General features: G+C 38.5%; 3 protein-coding genes and 1 long non-coding RNA gene across 4 annotated transcripts; 3 read left to right on the top strand and 1 right to left on the bottom strand.

The window, feature by feature from the left end:
* The first annotated feature begins 2,958 nt into the window (after nucleotides 1–2,958).
* Nucleotides 2,959–4,391, top strand: LOC137994686 (QRFP-like peptide receptor). The gene is made up of 2 exons (XM_068840291.1): nucleotides 2,959–3,032; nucleotides 3,414–4,391. Exons 1-2 carry the CDS (start codon nucleotides 2,999–3,001, stop codon nucleotides 4,367–4,369), a joined length of 990 nt encoding a protein of 329 aa, XP_068696392.1. The 5' UTR covers nucleotides 2,959–2,998; the 3' UTR covers nucleotides 4,370–4,391.
* A 4,503-nt stretch (nucleotides 4,392–8,894) lies between these two features.
* On the bottom strand, nucleotides 8,895–10,325 carry LOC137994685 (uncharacterized). Its single transcript, XR_011122169.1, has 3 exons — nucleotides 10,189–10,325; nucleotides 9,859–9,944; nucleotides 8,895–9,709 (listed from the first exon to the last, which is right to left on the bottom strand). It is a non-coding gene; the product is annotated as an uncharacterized lncRNA (long non-coding RNA).
* Nucleotides 10,326–11,344: 1,019 nt separating this feature from the next.
* Nucleotides 11,345–12,211, top strand: LOC137995494 (QRFP-like peptide receptor). The gene has a single exon (XM_068841034.1). The coding sequence runs from the start codon at nucleotides 11,345–11,347 to the stop codon at nucleotides 12,209–12,211; it is 867 nt and encodes a 288-aa protein (XP_068697135.1).
* A 6,955-nt stretch (nucleotides 12,212–19,166) lies between these two features.
* Nucleotides 19,167–20,033, top strand: LOC137995493 (QRFP-like peptide receptor). Its single transcript, XM_068841033.1, has one exon. The coding sequence runs from the start codon at nucleotides 19,167–19,169 to the stop codon at nucleotides 20,031–20,033; it is 867 nt and encodes a 288-aa protein (XP_068697134.1).
* Nucleotides 20,034–23,317: the final 3,284 nt, after the last annotated feature.

The following is a 23,317-nucleotide window of genomic DNA, read 5'->3' as shown; positions in this document are numbered from 1 at the left end:
GCAGGCCCTTCCACACTTTTAAACCCAAATACTGCCAGATCAAAAGTTGACCTTGGGTAATTATTTGCAATGTAACCGGAGGACTAAACCTGACCGGAAACCCAAACCGATCCCAGCCCAAAGCAAATACCCACAGGGTTACCTCGGGCAGAGGGCGAGTGTCACCGCAACTAATGTATAGGACGTTTTCAACCAACCTCTAGGGGCACCAACAACAATATAGAAATGTACGACTTCTGGTGGACGAAGAAAGAAGATAATGAGAGATCTTTGTTTGGCGGCGATAACGTCACGTAAAAAGCTCCTATACAATTCACAGGCGCTCTTGCATGAAAAAAGTATCGTCAACGTCCTCCAACTGGTATAATTTGAAGAAAAAGAAGAAAAAGACTGTGAGCGCAAACTATGTGGGTGTCTGTAGCCAAATGATGCCACCTCTGAGGCCTCAAATATAGAATCTATAGATATTAAGCCAATGTATTGACAAGACAAGACAAAGTGCTAATAACAAATGCTGACCTGAATTATTAGTTTGATTCAAGTTTCAGATATTGAAGGATGGATAGGCCTGCAATAGGTGCTGACTTTTGTAAAATATTATCTTCCTAGAATTAATGGTCTTCAGCCGAGTTTCAGTACTTTTGTAACACAGGGCTTTGTGAACTCAGAGTTTGAAAAAAAAGTGCTTATACTTGAATCATACTGCTGAAAAGAATTTTCGGTTGAAATCGCGTGGTTTCAACATGAATTCTAATATAATGGAAAAAAGTTCTATGTAATTTTTCCTTGCAATTAACTACTCTTTTAACTGGATCAGCGCCTTTTTTTTTTACAGCGCGTACTTAAAGGGGCTAAGTCACGCTATTTTAGGTAATTTTGTTTAATTTTGTTAATTATGAGCTCTAAACGTCAATTTGGCAGAGCAAGAGTCTTTCATTTGCAAAATCACTGCCACATAACAACTGAGAATGATTTTCCAACTGTGTAAATGACATTCAGTGATATAGACTAATATAATTTTGAAAAAAAGTGGGCCGAAGTTTTTCAAATTTACCCAAATTCAATCCATTTCAATCCTCTCCAGTTTTGTCAGTTATGTCCCTTCTTGTCTTCCCTGTATTTTGTTAGAATTCTTCTATAGTTTTGAACAGTTATTTTGATATTTTAGTTTATTCTATGACCATTCGATCAGTGCTGAAATTGCCTAAAATTGCGTGACCTAGACCCCTTTAATTTCCGCTTGCTTATTGCCAGGTTTCTCTTTTTCACTGTTTTACAAACAAAAATGGTGACTGAACTTGATGCAGGTGAACTTCTATTCATTGAAAAAATGTATTAGCACAATTTGAGATTGATTAGTGAGATTGATCCGGTAGTCCGGAAAACGACGAAATGCTGGACTAAAATGTTCAAAACTCAATGAGGACTACAGTAGATTTTAACCAAATAGTCTGAATCTTCGATTTAAGCAGGGAGCCCTGCTTAGAAGAAAATTGGTTTATTAAAACATCCACTTCCAGCTTTTCAGCTGAATTACATGTGATAAAATGCAAAGATGCAAAAATAAGCTATAAGCCACATTGAATGAAACTCAAATATTCGTGATATTAAATTGATCATACCATAATCTACATTCTTTCTTTGTAGCAAAATGTATAGTAAGCGACATCTGGAGCCTTTTGGGAGTGTTAACATTCGTCTATTTAACAATGAGTCTAACTTAAAAAAAACTGTTGCGAACTGGCAGCAGGGCAGCCATTGCAACCTCTCTCGTTGATCTTGTTGAACAACGTTACGCACAAATCTTTCTGTCAGTTTGAAAGTAACTTCAACTTCAATTTAGAGTATTGTAGTGCTCACCGGCTCTGTATAATAAAGGCTCGCTTCTCGACTTCTGGACCCTCTCAATTTGATCGGACAGATAGACTGGCATATAAAAACAGAGCGAATGCATGCCCATCAATATTTAACCGTGAGATCTTTACTTCACGAGGAACGGCAACCGCATACATCAGGTTGCTGCTTGCATTAATTAAATAATTGTCAACGTCCTAAAACCGTGAAAACGCATTTTATTCTTACTTGTCTCTCTCTTTCGAGAAATTAGCCTTCATTTGCAGCTAACAGCCAAGAGGTGAAATAAATTAAATCTGACAAGTCTCTTTTACCTGAAAGAAAAAAAAAAACACTCAGAATTTTGGCTGGTGTTTGCCGTAAATGCAATGCTAAAACCGTCTGTGTTGGTTGTCGAGAGCTGTTTATTTTATGAATGTTGGGAGGCCTGTCGATACTAACAAAGTTAGCCTGTCTCAAAAGCGGGCATGCGATTTGACACGAACCCTCTCAGTCGATTTTTGTCCGGCTTCCCTTTTATTTTTACCTTGCGACATTATACTTAAAGCAGTAACTACATGAAATCCCAAAAAAAAAATCATGCTTTCAATTTACAATCCGCTTAGCAAACACCACAAATGTCTTTAAAACTCGAAATGAACTCCGAAACGTGTGTACTAACCGTCAACAAAAGACATTTTTATAATGAGGATTTATTAGGATAATCATTGTTCCATGGCTGCACGTCAGTCCCAACTAGTGAACTGAAAAAAATTATCTGTGTTCGATTTGAAATGATGGGAGACACCTGTCAAAGGTTTCCGGGACTTTTCAAAAGCAAAACAAAATAAAAATGAAAACGATGATATCATTAATAACAGTAAAACCTTAGTCATACTTTAATTTTGTTTAAGGAGCTAGCCCGGTTTAATTTTTGTAGCTATAGAAAAGAAGTTTGCATGGACTGACAAACAAGCGAAGATTGAATGAACTTTCTTTTGACGAAGGTCTAGTGTCAATAAAATGTTATAGTCGTCTGAATTATTCTTCACAATGATCTGGCAAATATTGGCTCATAGCTGAAAGAAAGTAATTTAATTTTTTGCACGGAAGATTCAGTACATACAGGTTAACAGTTGCAAATGAATTATAGTTTGGGCTTAAAATGCGACTTTTTCCAAGTCCGGATACTGAAAAAGGTCAGCTACAATCATAATTCATTTTCAGTACATACTCGATGATTTGCTTTTTTTTTTAATTAACTCAAAAACAGCTGTGGGCAACATCAATGTTACGTCTGTTCAAAGTAGTTGATAGGCCTGTTTGACAAGCATGGCAAGCAAGGATTTAGTCTTCTGATCTTACAGAGATTTCACAAAATTGAAAACTGTTTCAAATTAACATAATATCAATTCAAAAGGAGTGCGAAATCAATTGTGAATTGTAAAATATGATCTCCGCAAATTTTACCAACGGATCTTCGAACCCACAAAATGGCGGCAAGTGCAACCTCTACGATTACTTTAATCATCCTAGCTCCATCACTGCCTTAAAAATGTTTTTCATGTCCATCATTTTAGTGAGCAGCTTGGTTGGAAATATTTTAATAATTGTCGTGGTTTATAAACGAAAAGAGCTTAGAAAAACAGTAAATTTCCTTATCGTCAACATGGCAGTATCCGACCTCATCTACCCTATTGTACAAATTCCAGTTGACCTTGCGAGTGAAGCGACAAAATCTCCTCAATGGAAAGTGCATGGAAAGGCTGGACTAGTTCTGTGTAAATTGGAGAACTTTCTCCTTAATGTTTCCCTCTGTGTTTCTGTGCAAAGTCTTCTTTGGATCGCTATTGATCGATTCATGGCCGTGGTCTTCCCGATGAAAATCAAAATGATATCCTCTAGGTTTCGCGCTATTGCCATTGCTTCCACCTGGACTGTGGCAATAGTAGTTAACTCCAAAGATTTCTTCACGGTAAAGGTGCAGGAGTACAATGGACTAACATTGTGCACAGAGGACAGAGATAATAACTATTTTCTGTATAGGGTTTGGTCATTCGTACTTATCGGGGGTTTCATCTTTGCTCCTTTGATCGTCATGACAATTTTGTATTGTGCTATTGGAGTAACCTTGTGTAGAAGAAGCAAATTGACAGTTCTTGGCAAAGTGTATCAAAAGAATACAAGCAATCAGCAAGCCATAAAGATGAGCCTTTGTATAGTGGTGGTATTTTATATATTTTCTGCTTCTCTTGCTACGCTATCAATATTAAGAGCGTCAGGAGAGTGGAATTACCTTGAATCCAATCCAAGGTTTTGTTGGCTTTTCGGTGTGTTCGGGTTTATGGTCTACATAGCACCTTTCTTATCTTCCATAACTAATCCAGTGATATGTTTAATCTTTGTCAAAAGTTATCGTCGTGGAGTAAAGGAAATTTTGATCTGTCGCAAGACCGTAAGAATCAAAAACACATTGCTGAAAAACGGAACAAATGGGAGGATAGCCACGCTGAAGATCAGTGCAATCAAGACATAAGAATAGTTACTCTTAAATTGAGATCCGCTCAGCTATATGATTTGATGTAATTTATTTATTTCTATGATTTCAACTGATCGAGCGATTAAAGAATCATGCAAAATCAAGCCTCTAGTTCTTGTCATCGTAGATAGAAAAAACGTTTAGTAAAGTTGGGCATAGGGTGGGCCACCATCCTTTCCCCCCAACCCCTCCCCCCCCCCCCCCCGTTCCCTTCCCCTCCTGCTCCTTTTTTCAGACAGCTGTTTGGCAAGGTTCCATTGCTCCGGTGAAGATACGATGTACAGCGACCCGGCGGAAGAAAAACAAACTCGTTTTCTGGAGTCTAGTGACATTAAAAGGATGGTCGCAAATGCTGCTCTGGAAAATACAAATAAGTCAACAAAAATATGCTTTCAACGTCTTTGAACATGTGAAGAAAGTCCTTAGCAGACTTTACAGATTTAATCCTGAGTCATTTTCTTGAGCAGAGAATTTAAAACATTCACTTGCCTTTTTTCTTGTGAGTATAAAGTAAACCAGCAGTTTGAAAGGGTGAAAAACAGCCGCATTTGAAAACACTGTCATCCAAACCGGCATCCAAACTTTGCACATTCTGTCTTTCACGGTTGGATTTTTTTTCTTTAGGCAAAAAAAGCGCCTTTTTTTTTCGAGTTTTCGATTCACAGTGATAATGAAAATGATTTGATTTTTTTCCTGAGACCGACACGCTTTCTTTCTAGTCAAATTTTGAAAAGTGCGTCGAAAAAAAAAAGCAAGGAACGCCATCAGATCAACACCGACATTATACGAGCGGTTTTTTTCCGCGATATGACAATTAATGGGATGGCTATAAAATAAATAAACCCCTTTCTGGCTTGCTGGTCTGATGGCTGATAATGTCCTTGGCTGAGAGATTGTCCTGAAAATTTCATATTATCATTATCAGCCGACATACCAGCTGCGAAGGGGTTCATTTACTATATGGCGGATGCTAATGGGATCACAGTTCACAAGAGAAATGAGACTACCGCACAATCCCCACTATGAACGGAAACGTCTCCCCAATTTACAGCTGCGTTGCCCGAAACGTTTATATTTGATCTAGAACGCCTTCGTGAGCCGGTAACGGGATTAACCGTGTAATGCTAGCCTCATAACATCCTGAAAAAAGTACAGGGGTGCAATTGGCTGACAATGGCACTCTTAGCCAAAAGGCCGAGAAGCGGAATAGTCTTTTAACGCAATCCTGACAATTCATCACCTTAGGAGACATAAATCTTTTATAGGAAATAGAATGAACGCGAGTGCATTTCCCAGCTATGTGCAATGTTTGTATTTTGATTTGCGTATTTAGCAAGAAATTCGTATTTTAAAAATCCATAGCTGAGCGACTTAAAATGGCCCGTGTTCATCTTATCAATGGTGATGACCGATGGGAATATATCGGTTGGGGCTCACAGTTCTTTACGCTTTCCTGTGAAAAGTAACTAAGTTGAAACATCGCAACTCCGACTTGTTGGCAGATCATCATCATCATCATCATTATTGTTGTTGTTGTTGTTGTTGTTGTCGTTATGCGAGCGAGGTATTTTCGGGCCACAGTTGAGGAGGACTAGATCTAAAGTGCAGAGTGTGTTACAAGGGCAGTCGGTTGAGCATGTGGCGAGTGATTGCACTGGTTTGGCGAAGAGGGAACATTGAAGGAGCCGTTCAAGGTGTACTGAGAGTTTTGTCGGAAGTATGATGTGAAGTGTTCTGATGTGTGGTATAAGGAGATTTCATTTGAGGTGAGGGTGTTGGAGAATGGGATTGTTGAGATCTGGTGGGATCTGCAAGAGTGTCGAGACAACACAGAAGATGCAACATAATCGTCCAGACAAAAGTTTAAAAATCTTTAAAATTGATGACTACTTCCACAATCCAGGTTGAGGCAATGACAATAGCGCGAAACTTCGATGATATGATCTTAATTTTCATCGGAAAGACCACGGCCATGAATCGACCTACAGCAATCCAGAGAAGACTTTGTACTGAAACAGTGGTGGAAATTTTCCAGAGAAGAAAATGCAGTATACAAAGAAGTAACCCGGTCGGCTCCTGGAACTTGCCATCGAAAAGAATTGGCCGCTTCATTTACCAACATAACTGGAATATACGTCAAAGGGAAAATCATGTCAGATACCGCCATATTAACCTTAAAAAAATTAACTGTCTTCCTAAGTTCTTTCTTTTTATAAACTACAAGGAATATTAGTGTATTTCCGACCGAGGGGGGAGGGGGAGGGACTCGATATATCCCTGGGTGGGGAGGTGCGGCGCGGCCCCCCATACCCTGACCCTGTTTAAGACAAATATCGCTGATTTTCCTACCCTGTTTAATTAAGACAGAATTCTGATTTTTGATACCCTGTTTAAGACATTTAACCCCGTTTAAGACAAAATTTGATAAATCGATATCCTGATTAAGACAAAAAATGATAAATTCGATACCTTGTTCAAGACAAAAATCCCGAAAAACATACCCTGGCTGGCCGCACGTTCCCAAGCTGACTAGTAAAATGATGGACAAGAAAGCCATTCTGATCATTTTGACGGAAATAGGCTTCTTGGTAAAATATTCCTTCACATTACAAGTCTCGTTCTGTTTTTTCGGAAATCCGTTGGTAGAATTTGTAGGCAACTTTAGTTGCGGTTCCAACAGACCTTTTACCCACGGGAAAGTGAGACTTTACCCATTGGAAGTTTGTGTTTTGTGTGTAACCTCTATTCCCACAGTGATACTGCCCATGGGGAATCACTATGGATACATCAAAAAGAACAAAAGAATTATCCATGACTTTTCCCGAACCAAGTCGTAGGGTTTAGTCTTGGTTTATCTCCTCTACTAACTATGGTTTATCTAACCACAAGAGTAGTTCAACCAATCGGGTGGAAGAAAAATTTAATTCCGGAAACCGCAGCACATGCTGGGCACATTTTTGTGGTGTTGCGCTGAAATTGCGGCAAATATCCTGGCACGTACCAAATTCATTACACGTGGTATCAAACATGGCCAACTTTCGAGGTTCAAAGTAAGTATATTTTACTTGTCTTTGCTCTAAATACCCATTAATTCGATTTCTTTTAGTGCGGCAAAGTTTTGTTTTGTTTTTTTGCGAACTGCAGTAGTCGTGCAGGTCCGTCAACACTTTTAAACGCTATTATGAAATATATTCAAGGAGCCGCCCCTCATTTCATATCGTCACGGAAAATCCCTAAAAGACACTCTTGTAAGAGCTAAACTATAAAGGCTGAAAGAGCAATCTATTTGCAAACTGCAGGAGTCGTGCAGGCCCTTCCACACTTTTAAACCCAAATACTGCCAGATCAAAAGTTGACCTTGGGTAATTATTTGCAATGTAACCAAAGGACTAAACCTGACCGGAAACCCAAACCGATCAGAGCCCGAGGCAATTACCCACAGGGTTACCTCGGGAAGAAGGCGAGTGTAACCGCAACTAATGTAAAGGACGTTTTCAACCAACCTCTAGGGATACCAATAACAATATAGAAATGTACGACTTCTGGTAGACGAACGAAAGAAGCTAATGAAAGATCTTTGTTTTCGTCCACCAACATGGCGGCGATGACGTCACGTAAAAACTTCCTATACAATTCATAGGCGCTCTTGCATGAAAAAAGTATCGTCAACGTTCTCCAACTGGTATAATTTGAAGAAAAAGAAGAAAAACACTGTGAGCGCAAACTATATGGGTGTATGTAGCCAATTGATGCCACCTCTGAAGCCTCAAATATAGAAGCCATAGATATTAAGCCAATGTATTGACAAGACAAGACAAAGTGCTAATAACAAATGCTGACCTGAATTATTAGTTTGATTCAAGTTTCAGATATTGAAGGATGGAAAGGCCTGCAATAGGTTCTGAGTTTTGTAACAAATATTATCTTCCTAGAATTAATAGTCTTCAGCCGAGTTTCAGAAATTTTGTAACACAGGGCTTTGTGAAATAAGAGTTTGAAAAAAAAGTGCTTACACTTGAATCATACTGCTGAAAAGAATTTTCGGTTAAAATTCGTGGTTTCAACATAAATGCTAATATAATGGAAAAAAGTTCTATGTAATTTTTCCTTGCAATTAACTACTCCTTTAACTGGATCAGCGCCTTTTCTTTACAGAGCGTACTTAAAGGGGCTAGGGGACGCTATTTTAGGTAATTTTGTTAAATGAGCTCTAAACGTCAAATTGGCAGAGCAAGAGTCCTTCATTTGCAAAATCACTACCACATAACAACTGAGAATGATTTTCCAGCTGTGTAAATGACATTTTGATATAGACTGATATAAATTTGAAAAGAGGTGGGCCGACGTTTATCAAATTTACCCAAATTCAACCCATTTCAATCATCTCCAGTTTTGTCAGTTATGTCCCTTCTTGTCTTCCCTGTGTTTTTTTAGAGTTCTTCTATAGTTTTGAACAGTTATTTTGATATTTTAGTTAATTAATTCTATGACCATTCGATCAGTGCTGAAATTGCCTAAAATTGCGTGACCTAGACCCCTTTAATTTCCGCTTGCTTATTGCCAGGTTACCCTTTTTCACTGTTTTACAAACAAATATGATAACTGAACTTGATGCAAGTGAACTTCTATTCATTGAAAAAATGTATTAGCACAATTTGAGATTGATCAGTGAGATTGATCCGGTAGTCCGGAAAACAACCAAATGCTGGACTAAAATGTTCAAAATATCAATGAGGACTACAGTCGATTTTAACCAAATAGTCTGAGGGAGCCCTCTCTTTTGAGAAGATTAACAAGATGAAGAATAGGAAGAAGAAGAAAAAGAAGAAGAAGAAGAAGAAGAAGAAGAAGAAGAAGAAGAAGAAGAAGAAGAAGAAGAAGAAGAAGAAGAAGAAGAAAATTCGTTTATTAAAACACCACTTCCAGCTTTTCAGTTGAATTACATGTGATAAAATGCAAAGATGCAAAAAAAAGGCTATAAGCCACATAGAATACAACTCAAATATTCGTGATATTAAAATTGATCATACCATAATTTACATTCTTTCTTTGTAGCAAAATGTATAGTAAGCGAGGTCTTGAACCTTTTGGGAGTGTGAACATTCGTTTATTTAACAATGAGTCTAACTTAAAAAAACAAACTGTTGCGAGGAGGCAGCAGGGCAGCCATTGCAACCTCTCTCGTTGATCTTGTTGAACAACGTTTCGCACAAATCTTTCTGTCAGTTTGAAAGTAACTTCAACTTCAATTTAGAGTATTGTAGTGCTCACAGACTCTGTATAATAAAGGTTCGCTTCTGGACTTCTGGACCCTCTCAATTTGATCGGACAGATAGACTGGCATATAAAAACAGAGCGAATGCATGCCCATCAATACGGAGATCTTTACTTCACGAGGAACGGCAACCGCATACATCAGGTTGCTGCTTGCATTAATTAAATAATTGTCGACGTCCTAAAACTGTGAAAACGCATTTTATTCTTACTTGTCTCTCTCTTTCGAGAAATTAGCCTTCATTTGCAGCCAACAGCCAAGAGGTGAGATAAATTAAATCTGACGAGTCTCTTTTACCTGAAAAAAAAAAAAAAAACACTCAGAATTTTGGCTGGTGTTTGCCGTAAATGCGATGCTAAAACCGTCTGTGTTGGTTTGCCCACGCATCCAGCCCACTTTCTTGAGGTGTCGAGAGCTGTTTATTTTATGAATGTTGGGAGGCCTGTCGGTACTAACAAAGTTAGCCTGTCTCAAAAGCGGGCATGCGATTTGACACGAACCCTCTCAGTCAATTTTTGTCCGGCTTCCCTTTTATGTTTACCTTGCGACATTACTGTACTTAAAGCAGTAACTACATGAAATCACGAAAACATCATGCTTTCAATTTACAATCCGCTTAGCCAACACCACAAATGTCTTTAAAAAGCGAAATGAACTCCGAAACGTGTGTACTAACCGTCAACAAAATACATTTTTATAATGAGGATTTATTGGGATAATCATTGTTCCATGGCTGCACGTCAGTCCCAATTAGTGAACTGAAAAAAATTATCTGTGTTCAATTTAAAATGATGGGAGACACCTGTCAAAGCTTTCCGGGACTTTTCAAAAGCTAAACAAAATAAAAATGAAAACGATGATATTATTAATAACAGTAAAACCTTAGTCATACTTTTGTTTAATGAGCTAGCCTGGTTTAATTCTTGTAGCTAAAGAAAAGAAGTTTCCATGGACTGACAAACAAGCGGAGATTGAATGAACTTTCTTTTGACGAAGGTCTCGTGTCAATAAAATGTTATAGTCGTCTGAATTATCCTTCACAATGATCTGGCAAATATTGGCTCATAGCTGAAAGAAAGTAATTTAATTTTTTGCACGGAAGATTCAGTACAGGTTATAAACGCTAAAAGAAAAAAAAAAACAGAGAAAGCATTACAAACGGATGCAAATGAATTATAGTTCGGACTTAAAATACGACTTTTTCCAAGTTCGGATACTGAAAAAGGTCAGCTACAATCATAATTCATTTTCAGTACATACTCGATGATTTGCTTTTTTTTTAAAATCAACTCAAAAACAGCTGTGGGCAACATTAATGTTACCGTCTGTTCAAAATAGTTGATAGGCCTGTTTGACAAGCATGGCAAGCAAGGATTTAGTCTTTTGATCTTACAGAGATTTCACAAAATTGAAAACTGTTTCAAATTAACAGAATATCAATTCAAAAGGAGTGCGAAATCAATTATGAATTGTAAAATATGATCTCTGCAAATTTTACCAACGGATCTTCTAACCCACAAAATGGCGGCAAGTGCAACCTCTACGATTACTTTAATCATCCTAGCTCCATCACTGCCTTCAAAATGTTTTTCATGTCCATCATTTTAGTGAGCAGCTTAGTTGGAAATAGTTTGATAATTGCCGTGGTTTATAAACGAAAAGAGCTTAGAAGAACAGTAAATTTCCTTATCGTCAACATGGCAGTATCCGACCTCATCTACCCTATTGTACAAATTCCAGTTCACCTTGCCGGTGAAGCGACAAAATCTCTTCAATGGAAAGTGCATGGAAAGGCTGGACTAGTCCTGTGTAAATTGGAGAACTTTCTCCTTAATGTTTCCCTCTGTGTTTCTGTGCAAAGTCTTCTTTGGATCGCTATTGATCGATTCATGGCCGTTGTCTTTCCGATGAAAATCAAAATGATATCCTCTAGGTTTCGCGCTATTGCCATTGCTTCCACCTGGACTGTGGCAATAGTAGTTAACTCCAAAGATTTCTTCACGTTAAAGGTGCAGGAATACAATGGACTAACATTGTGCACAGAGGACAGAGATAATAACTATTTTCTGTATAGGCTTTGGTCATTCGTACTTATCGGGGGTTTCATCTTTGCTCCTTTGATCGTCATGACAATTTTGTATTGTGCTATTGGAGTAACCTTGTGTAGAAGAAGCAAATTGACAGTTCTTGGCAAAGTGTATCAAAAGACTACAATCAATCAGCAAGCCATAAAGATGAGCCTTTGTATAGTGGTGGTATTTTATATATTTTCTGCTTCTTCTGCTACGCTATCAATATTAAGAGCGTCAGGAGAGTGGAAATACCTTGAATCCAATCCAAGGTTTTGTTGGTTTTACGGTGTGTTCGGGTTTATGGTCTACATAGCACTATTCTTATCTTCCATAACTAATCGAGTGATATGTTTAACCTTTGTCAAAAGTTATCGTCGAGGAGTAAAGGAAATTTTGATCTGTCGCAAGACCGTAAGAATCAAAAACACATTGCTGAAAAACGGAACAAATGGGAGGATAGCCACGCTGAGGATCAGTGCAATCAAGACATAAGAATACTTACTCTTAAATTGAGATCCGCTCAGCTATATGATTCGATGTAATTTATTTATTTCTATGATTTCAACTGATCGAGCGATTAAAGAATCAAGCAAAATCAAGCCTCTAGTCCTTGTCATCGTAGATAGAAAAAACGTTTAGTAAAGTTGGGCATGGGGTAGGCCACCATCCTTTCCCTCCCCCCCCCCGTCCCCTTCCCCTCCTGCTCCTTTTTTCAGACAGCTGTTTGGCAAGGTTCCATTGCTCCGGTGAAGATACGATGTACAGCGACCCGGCGAAAGAAAAACAAACTCGTTTTCTGGAGTCTAGTGACATTAAAAAGATGGTCGCAAATGCTGTTCCGGAAAATACAAATAAGTCAACAAAATATGCTTTCAACGTCTTTGAACATGTGAAGAAAGTCCTTAACAGACAGATTTAATCCTGAGTCATTTTCTTGAGCAGAGAATTTAAAACATTCACTTGCCTTTTTTCTTGTGAGTATAAAGTAAACCAACAGTTTGAAAGCGTGAAAAACAGCCGCATTTGAAAACACTGTCATCCAAACCGGCATCCAAACTTTGCACATTCTGTCTTTCACGGTTGGATTTTTTTTTCTTTAGGCAAAAAAAGCGCCTTTTGTTTTCGAGTTTTCGATTCACAGTGATAATGAAAATGATTTGATTTTTTTCCTGAGACCGACACGCTTTCTTTCTAGTCAAATTTTGAAAAGTGCATCGAAAAAAAAAAAAAAGCAAGGAACGCCATCAGATCAACACCAACATTATACGAGCGGTTTTTTCCACGATATGAAAATTAATGGGAGGGTTATAAAATAAATAAACCCCTTTCTGGCTTGCTGGTAGGATGGCTGATAATGTCCTTGGCTGAGAGATTGTCCTGAAATTTTCATATTATCATTATCAGCCGACATACCAGCTGCGAAGGGGTTCATTTACTATATGGCGGATACTAATAGGATCACAGTTCACAAGAGAAATGAGACTACCGCAAAATCCCCACTATGAACGGAAACGTCTCCCCAATTTACAGCTGCGTTGCCCGAAATGTTTATATTTGGTCTAGAACGCCTTCGTGAGCCGGTAACGGGATTAACCGTGTAATGCTAGCCTCATAACATCCTGAAAAAAGTACAGGGGTGCAATTGGCTGACAATGGCACTCTTAGCCAAAAGGCCGAGAAGCGATTGTCTTTCGTAAACGCCATATACATCGTAAGGCCTTTTCGGAATAGTCTTTTAACGCAATCCTGACAATTCATCACCTTAGGAGACATAAATCTTTTATAGGAAATAGAATGAACGCGAGTGCATTTCCCAGCTATATGCAATGTTTGTGTATTTTGATTTGCGTATTTAGCAAGAAATTCGTATTTTAAAAATCCATAGCTGAGCGACTTAAAATGGCCCGTGTTCATCTTATCAATGGTGATGACCGATGGGAATATATCGGTTGGGGCTCACAGTTCTTTACGCTTTCCTGTAAAAAGCAACTAAGTTGAAACATCGCAACTCCGACGTGTTGGCAGATCATCATCATCATCATCATTATTGTTGTTGTTGTTGTTGTTGTTGTTGTTGTTGTCGTTATGCGAGCGAGGTATTTTCGGGCCACAGTTGAGGAGGACTAGATCTAAAGTGCAGAGTGTGTTACAAGGGCAGTCGGTTGAGCATGTGGCGAGTGGTTGCACTGGTTTGGCGAAGAGGGAACATTGAAGGAGCCGTTCAAGGTGTACTGAGAGTTTTGTCGGAAGTATGATGTGAAGTGTTCTGATGTGTGGTATAAGGAGATTTCATTTGAGGTGAGGGTGTTGGAGAATGGGAATGTTGAGATCTGGTGGGATCTGCAAGAGTGTCGAGACAACACAGAAGATGCAACATAATCGTCCAGACAAAACTTTAAAAATCTTTAAAATTGATGACTACTTCCACAATCCAGGTTGAGGCAATGACAATAGCGCGAAACTTCGATGATATGATCTTAATTTTCATCGGAAAGACCACGGCCATGAATCGACCTACAGCAATCCAGAGAAGACTTTGTACTGAAACAGTGGTGGAATTTTTCCAGAGAAGAAAATGCAGTATACAAAGAATTAACCCGGTCGGCTCCTGGAACTTGCCATCGAAAAGAATTGGCCGCTTCACTTACCAACATAACTGGAATATACGTCAAAGGGAAAATCATGTCAGATACCGCCATATTAACGTTAAAAAAATTAACTGTCTTCCTAAGTTCTTTCTTTTTATAAACTACAAGGATTATTAGTGTATTTCCGACCGAGGGGGGAGGGGGAGGGACTCGATATATCCCTGGGTGGAGAGGTGCGGCGCGGCCCCTCATACCCTGACCCTGTTTAAGACAAATATCGCTGATTTTCCTACCCTGTTTAAGACGGAATTCTGATTTTTGATACCCTGTTTAAGACATTTAACCCCGTTTAAGACAAAATTTGATAAATCGATACCCTGATTAAGACAAAAAATGATAAATTCGATACCCTGCTCAAGACAAAAATCCCGAAAAACATACCCTGGCTGGCCGCACGTTCCCAAGCTGACTAGTAAAATGATGGACAAGAAAGCCATTCTGATCATTTTGACGGAAATAGGCTTCTTGGTAAAATATTCCTGTGCATTACAAGTCTCGTTCTGTTTTTTCGGAAATCCGTTGGTAGAATTTGTAGGCAACATTAGTTGCGGTTCCAACAGACCTTTTACCCACGGGAAAGTGAGACTTTACCCATTGGAAGTTTGTGTTTTGTGTGTAACCTCTATTCCCACAGTGATACTGCCCATGGGGAATCACTATGGATACATCAAAAAGAACAAAAGAATTATCCATGACGTTTCCCGAACCAAGTCGTAGGGTTTAGTCTTGGTTTATCTCCTCTACTAACTATGGTTTATCTAACCACAAGAGTAGTTCAACCAATCGGGTGGAAGAAAAAATTAATTCCGGAAACCGCAGCACATGCTGGGCACATTTTTGTGGTGTTGCGCTGAAATTGCGGCAAATTTCCTGGCACGTACCAAATTCATTACACGTGGTATCAAACATGGCCAACTTTCGAGGTTCAAAGTGAGTATATTTTACTTGTCTTTGCTCTAAATACCCATTAATTCGATTTCTTTTAGTGCGGCAAAGTTTTGTTTTGTTTTTTTGCGAACTGCAGTAGTCGTGCAGGTCCGTCAACACTTTTAAACGCTATTATGAAATATATTCAAGGAGCCGCCCCTCATTTCATATCGTCACGGAAAATCCCTAAAAGACACTCTTGTAAGAGCTAAACTATAAAGGCTGAAAGAGCAATCTATTTGCAAACTGCAGGAGTCGTGCAGGCCCTTCCACACTTTTAAACCCAAATACTGCCAGATCAAAAGTTGACCTTGGGTAATTATTTGCAATGTAACCAAAGGACTAAACCTGATCGGAAACCCAAACCGATCAGAGCCCGAGGCAATTACCCACAGGGTTACCTCGGGAAGAAGGCGAGTGTAACCGCAACTAATGTATAGGACGTTTTCAACCAACCTCTAGGGACACCAATAACAATATAGAAATGTACGACTTCTGGTAGACGAACAAATCTTTGTTTTCGTCCACCAACATGGCGGCGATGACGTCACGTAAAAACCTCCTATACAATTCATAGGCGCTCTTGCATGAAAAAAGTATCGTCAACGTTCTCCAACTGGTATAATTTGAAGAAAAAGAAGAAAAACACTGTGAGCGCAAACTATGTGGGTGTATGTAGCCAATTGATGCCACCTCTGAAGCCTCAAATATAGAAGCCATAGATATTAAGCCAATGTATTGACAAGACAAGACAAAGTGCTAATAACAAATGCTGACCTGAATTATTAGTTTGATTCAAGTTTCAGATATTGAAGGATGGAAAGGCCTGCAATAGGTTCTGAGTTTTGTAACAAATATTATCTTCCTAGAATTAATAGTCTTCAGCCGAGTTTCAGAAATTTTGTAACACAGGGCTTTGTGAACTAAGAGTTTGAAAAAAAAGTGCTTACACTTGAATCATACTGCTGAAAAGAATTTTCGGTTGAAATTCGTGGTTTCAACATAAATGCTAATATAATGGAAAAAAGTTCTATGTAATTTTTCCTTGCAATTAACTACTCCTTTAACTGGATCAGCGCCTTTTCTTTACAGCGCGTACTTAAAGGGGCTAGGTGACGCTATTTTAGGTAATTTTGTTTAATTTTGTTAAATGAGCTCTAAACGTCAAATTGGCAGAGCAAGAGTCCTTCATTTGCAAAATCACTACCACATAACAACTGAGAATGATTTTCCAGCTGTACAAATGACATTTTGATATAGACTGATATAAATTTGAAAAAAGGTGGGCCGACGTTTTTCAAATTTACCCAAATTCAATCCATTTCAATCATCTCCAGTTTTGTCAGTTATGTCCCTTCTTGTCTTCCCTGTGTTTTTTTAGAGTTCTTCTATAGTTTTGAACAGTTATTTTGATATTTTAGTTAATTCTATGACCATTCGATCAGTGCTGAAATTGCCTAAAATTGCGTGACCTAGACCCCTTTAATTTCCGCTTGCTTATTGCCAGGTTACCCTTTTTCACTGTTTTACAAACAAATATGATAACTGAACTTGATGCAAGTGAACTTCTATTCATTGAAAAAATGTATTAGCACAATTTGAGAGTGATCAGTGAGTTTGATCGGTAGTCCGGAAAACAACCAAATGCTGGACTAAAATGTTCAAAATATCAATGAGGACTACAGTCGATTTTAACCAAATAGTCTGAATCTTCCATTTAAGCAGGGAGCCCTCTCTTTTGAGAAGATTTACAAGATGAAGAAGAGGAAGAAGAAGAAGAAGAAGAAGAAGAAGAAGAAGAAAATTCCTTTTTTAAAACACCACTTCCAGCTTTTCAGCTGAATTACATGTGATAAAATGCAAAGATGCAAAAAAAAGCTATAAGCCACATAGAATACAACTCAAATATTCGTGATATTAAAATTGATCATACCATAATTTACATTCTTTCTTTGTAGCAAAATGTATAGTAAGCGAGGTCTTGAACCTTTTGGGAGTGTGAACATTCCTTTATTTAACAATGAGTCTAGCTTTAAAAAAAACTGTTGCGAGCAGGCATCAGGGCAGCCATTGCAACCTCTCTCGTTGATCTTGTTGAACAACGTTACGCACAAATCTTTCCGTCAGTTTAAAAGTAACTTCAACTTCAGTCTAGAGTATTGCAGTGCTCACCGGCTCTGTATGATAATGACTCGCTTCTGGACTTCTGGACCCTCTCAATTTGATCGGACAGATAGACTGGCATATAAAAACAGAGCGAATGCATGCCCATCAGTACGAAGATCTTTACTTCACGAGGAACGGCAACCGCATACATCAAGTTGCTGCTTGCATTAATGAAATAATTGCCGACGTCCTAAAACTGTGAAAACGCATTTTATTCTTACTTGGCTCTCTCTTTCGAGAAATTAGCCTTCATTTGCAGCTAACAGCCAAGAGGTGAGATAAATTAAATCTGACGAGTCTCTTTTATCTGAAAAAAAAAAAAAAAAAAAAAAAAAGAATTTTGGCTGGTGTTTGCCGTAAATGCGATGCTAAAACCGTCTGTGTTGGTTTGCCCACGCATCCAGCCCACTTTCTTGAGGTGTCGAGAGCTGTTTATTTTATGAATGTTGGGAGGCCTGTCGGTACTAACAAAGTTAGCCTGTCTCAAAAGCGGGCATGCGATTTGACCCGAACCCTCTCAGTCAATTTTTGTCCGGCTTCCCTTTTATTTTTACCTTGCGACGTTACTTAAAGCAGTAACTACATGAAATCACGAAAACATCATGCTTTCAATTTACAATCCGCTTAGCCAACACCACAAACGTCTTTAAAAAGCGAAATGAACTCTGAAACGTGTGTACTAACCGTCAACAAAATACATCTTTATAATGAGGATTTATTGGTATTATCATTGTTCCATGGCTGCACGTCAGTCCCAATTAGTGAACTGAAAAAAATTATCTGTGTTCAATTTAAAATGATGGGAGACACCTGTCAAAGCTTTCCGGGACTTTTCAAAAGCAAAAGAAAAAAAAAATGAAAACGATGATATTATAAATAACAGTAAAACCTTAGTCATACTTTTGTTTAATGAGCTAGCCTGGTTTAATTTTTGTAGCTAAAGAAAAGAAGATTGCATGGACTGACAAACAAGTGGAGATTGAATGAACTTTCTTTTGACGAAGGTCTCGTGTCAATAAAATGTTATAGTCGTCTGAATTATCCTTCACAATGATCTGACAAATATTGGCTCATAGCTGAAAGAAATTAATTTAATTTTTTGCACGGAAGATTGAGTACAGGTTATAAACGCTAAAAGAAAAATAAAAACAGAGAAAGCATTACTAATGGATGCAAATGAATTATAGTTCGGGCTTAAAATACGACTTTTTCCAAGTCCGGATACTGAAAAAGGTCAGCTACAATCATAATTCATTTTCAGTACATACTCGATGATTTGCTTTTTTTCTTATAATTAACTCAAAAACAGCTGTGGGCAACATCAATGTTACCGTCTGTTCAAAATAGTTGATAGGCCTGTTTGACAAGCGTGGCAAGCAAGGATTTATTCTTCTGATCTTACAGAGATTTCACAAAATTGAAAACTGTTTCAAATTAACAGAATATCAATTCAAAAGGAGTGAGGAATCAATTGTGAATTGTAAAATATGATGTCCGCAAATTTTACCAACGGATCTTCTAACCCACAAAATGGCGGCAAGTGTAACTTCTACGATTACTTTAATCATCCTAGCTCCATCACTGCCTTCAAAATGTTTTTCTTGTCCATCATTTTAGTGAGCAGCTTGGTTGGAAATACTTTAATAATTGTCGTGGTTTATAAACGAAAAGAGCTTAGAAAAACAGTAAATTTCCTTATCGTCAACATGGCAGTATCCGACCTCATCTACCCTATTGTACAAATTCCAGTTCACCTTGCCGGTGAAGCGACAAAATCTCTTCAATGGAAAGTGCATGGAAAGGCTGGACTAGTTCTGTGTAAATTGCTGAACTTTCTCCTTAATGTTTCCCTCTATGTTTCTGTGCAAAGTCTTCTTTGGATCGCTATTGATCGATTCATGGCCGTGGTCTTCCCGATGAAAATCAAAATGATATCCTCTAGGTTTCGCGCTATTGCCATTGCTTCCACCTGGACTGTGGCAATAGCAGTTAACTCCAAAGATTTCTTCGCGGTGAATGTGCAGGAGTACAATGGACTAACATTGTGCACAGAGGACAGAGATGATAATTATTCTCTGTATAGGGTTTGGTCATTCGTACTTATCGGGGGTTTCATCTTTGCTCCTTTGATCGTCATGACAATTTTGTATTGTGCTATTGGAGTAACTTTGTGTAGACGACGCAAATTGACTGTTCTTGGCAAAGTATATCAAAAGAATACAAGCAATCAGCAAGCCATAAAGATGAGCCTTTGTATCGTGGTGGTATTCTATATATTTTCTGCTTCTTTTGCTTCAGTATCAATATTAAGAGCGTCAGGAGAGTGGAAATACCTTGAATCCAATCCAAGGTTTTGTTGGCTTTACAGCGTGTTCGGGTTTATGGTCTACATGGGACTATTCTTATCTTCCATAACTAATCCAGTGATTTATTTAGCCTTTGTCAAAAGTTATCGTCGTGGAGTAAAGGAAATTTTGATTTGTCGCAAGACCGTAAGGATGAAAAACACATTGACGAAAAAAGGAACAAATGGGAGGATAGCCACGCTAAGGATCAGTGCAATCAAGACATAAGAATACTTACACTTAAATTGAGATCCGCTAAGCTATATGGTTCGATGTAATTTATTGATTTCTCTGATTTTAACTGATCGAGCGATTAACGAATCATGCAAAATCCACCCTCTTGTCCTTGTCATAGTTAAAAAAAAAACGTTTAGTGAAGTTGGGCATGGCGTGGGGAGAAAGTCCTTAGCAGACTTTAGAGATTTAATCCTAAGTCATTTTCTTGAGCAGAGAATTTAAACATTCATTTGCCTTTTTTCTTATGCGTATAAAATAAACCAACAGTTTAAAAGGGTGAAAAACAGCAGCATTTGAAAACACTGTCATCCAAACCGGCATCCCAACTTTCCACATTCTGTCTTTCACGGTTGAATTTTTTTTCTTTAGACAAAAAAGTGTCCTGAAAATTTCATATTACCATTATCAGGCGACATACCAGCCGCGAAGGGGTTCATTTACTATATGGCGGGTGAGTAGATCTCGTGACCCAACAAATATCTCAGTCACGGTTAATTTATACAGTCGAAAGATCCACCCTATTTTGCCATTACTACTCAACCGGACACTCAAGCTAGGTGATATGTGGGCACGTTGGCCAGCTAAGCCATCGTGCAGTTTATTAAGCATTGGAATAGGTACAAAAATATTAATACATCAATTCTAAAATAAAGAGAAAAGCAATACACCTGAGCCGGACACGAAAACCCCTAAAAAAAGAACTTCAAGTGGAAAAAAGCGGGAAACGTGTACTTCCGACCAAGGCAGTGGTGCGACCCGCGGTGTTCTAGGGTATTCTATTTGAAAGACACTACTTACAATGTAAATGAACGCTATCGTATACCGCCTAACGAAGGCATAAAACACAGCCAAGCCCTCCGTAAAACTGAAAGAAAGGGCTTGAGTGAAGGAGTAAGTGAATTTGAGACCTCTAATATACTCTCCAAAGTGTGTCTGACATAGGTATTAATGGCACTTACTGAGGCCCAACGGTCGTGTCGTAGACGTTTTTTGTCAGGGACTGCAGGATCAGGGGCTGATATAGCTCCACCAGTTGAGTGAGTACTAAAATAAACAATATCGGGAACAATACCATGGAAAGACTTCTTGAAAGAGTCGCTGTAAGTGGAATAGCTCATAGGCGTAATAAAAAGGCTCAAAGGCGGAATAAAAAAAAACTTATAACTGACTGCCTTTCCTTAGCATGTCAACTTAGCGCATTTCAATAAAAATGGAAATAAGCTCATGCATCATGAAAACCTGACATTCTTAGTCCTACTAAAGGCCAACTGAAAAGCGAAGAAACTGAAAGACTTTAAAACAAACATAGCTTAATGATGCAATAGAAGTAGATCGCTCATATGGGCTCTTTACGATAACTTCCATGAAAGATCTGCGTTAAGCGATTTCTTTCGATGTCTTTATGACGGGAGAGGCTGCAAGGCGAACATTCCCTGATTGGAGAACAGACTACGGCCAAATCGTGGAGCCACTTGAGAGTATAGTAAGCACAAAGGATGGTTGAAACCGATTTGGATCATGAATCCAACAAATACTGAGTGGAAAAGGAACGGTATCAAAGACTTCCATCCATTGAGAACACTAGGATAAAGCAGGGATGCCCCTGTTTCACTAGAGGCGAGAACTGCCAATCAAGCTCTTCAGTCATGGAAACGACTTCTTGGGAAAACTGCAGAGATGTCGACCAGAACTCTGTATGAAAAATGACTAAAGAAACGAAAAGGGGTAAAAGAACACACGGCAAAATAATAATAATAATAATAATAATAATAATAATAATAATAATAATAATAATAATAATAATAATAATAATAATAATAATGACAACGAAAAAAGAACGAAAAGGTAAATGGATAAATGGACTGCAGCATGAACAATGGCAGACTCTGGAGAAAAGTATGCAGAAAATAATAACAGACTAAAGTAGGGAACCTATAAATGGAATAATAAATGCCTTAAGCAAATGCTATGAAAAGATAATAGAAGGACAAAAGTACTTACATAGACAAGAAAAACCCAATAAGGGTGACTATCAAGGACTTCTAGCCCAATCTAGCATCGCTCAAGGACAACGATACTAGACACAACAAACTCACCGAGGTTGAACGACAAGGGCCTGAATCCCATGCTATAAACGCATAGTTTTTGAACATCAATACTTTATGTGTACCTAAACACAACAAACCCAGCAAGGGTGCAAGAGCAAAGGTGTTCACTCCGGAAGACCCAGGCTCATATAATCTTGCAATAAACTTAAGGAGCTAGCGATGCAAAGTGACATGCAAATCTGTCACAGGTCTGCGGACGCCAAAGAACATCTACGGCAGAAAAGTTCACTATGTAAACAGTCATCAAAAACTGGTTCGTTGCCGATGACGAATTACGCTGCACTTTCTAAGAAACCATAAGACGGTTGGCAGACAAAATATAATCGTCAAAAAACTGTCGTCACCTTGGCAATCTCAACGGCAAGGACGCTAAGCAATTTTGGTAAAAAATTCACCCTCAAAATATAACGGCTACATGCACAATTGGAGGCATCTAAGACGACAATTTCCACAAGGGAAAACCGTCAATATGCACAAGATAGCAAAACTTGTAAATTTCAATTAATGGCACGAAAGGACTTCTAGTACCTGGATACAGATCTGACACGGCTAACAAGCAAAATAAGTTACAATGCAGAGAAAGCAAATTAACAAACCTGGCGAACAGGGATACGATTCGTGATAGATGATCGGTCAGGAATTTCAATCTTTTCTCGGCTGCACAAAATATGCGGACGGACAGATCGATAACAATCCCAAGATACTTTAGATGATAACTTGAGTTTGGACCCAAAGGGATATCTATTCGTTAGGAACAAAGATCGAAGAACAAACAATTTTTGCCTGAATTCTGAAAATTGACAGAGAGCGGAATAAATATAAACGTGGCACAAAAAGTTCAGCAAAATAATCAAGACAAAGGAAATCAAAAATCGCGTATTAAACACGTGCGGACCATTGGAGTGCCGAGGTATTGGTCTTGAAAGAAAAGGTGAGGGAATTTCACGCAATGTCAGCCTGAAACGAAAACTTAATGATACAAATAAAATGAGACACACGGTAGCGTTGGAAAACTGAAAGATCTACATTTAAATCACCGCTGCTCTGCCGACTGAGCTACAAGGTACCCGGTTAGACGGGAGCAGGCCGTGGGAACTGAAGATGTTAAAGTCACGGCAAGTAACATGTATTTCGCAAGCAGTTTACCTCAGAGAGCATGCGTACTGG

This window comes from Montipora foliosa, chromosome 3 (genome assembly GCF_036669935.1).
Source record: "Montipora foliosa isolate CH-2021 chromosome 3, ASM3666993v2, whole genome shotgun sequence".
Taxonomy (NCBI): domain Eukaryota; kingdom Metazoa; phylum Cnidaria; class Anthozoa; order Scleractinia; family Acroporidae; genus Montipora; species Montipora foliosa.
The sequence above is the reverse complement of the archived record's forward strand: the minus strand, read 5'-3'. Positions and strand labels throughout refer to the sequence as shown.

What these genes read in the sequence shown, in the direction of transcription:
- LOC137994686 (XM_068840291.1), top strand. Translation starts at nt 2,999, where the DNA reads ATGCGACTTTTTCCAAGTCCGGATACTGAAAAAG. An exon ending in AAGTCCGGATACTGAAAAAG is followed by an intron (nt 3,033 to 3,413) that starts GTCAGCTACAAT and finishes CCATCATTTTAG; the next exon opens with TGAGCAGCTTGGTTGGAAAT.
- LOC137995493 (XM_068841033.1), top strand. Translation starts at nt 19,167, where the DNA reads ATGGCAGTATCCGACCTCATCTACCCTATTGTACAAATTCCAGTTCAC.
- LOC137995494 (XM_068841034.1), top strand. Translation starts at nt 11,345, where the DNA reads ATGGCAGTATCCGACCTCATCTACCCTATTGTACAAATTCCAGTTCAC.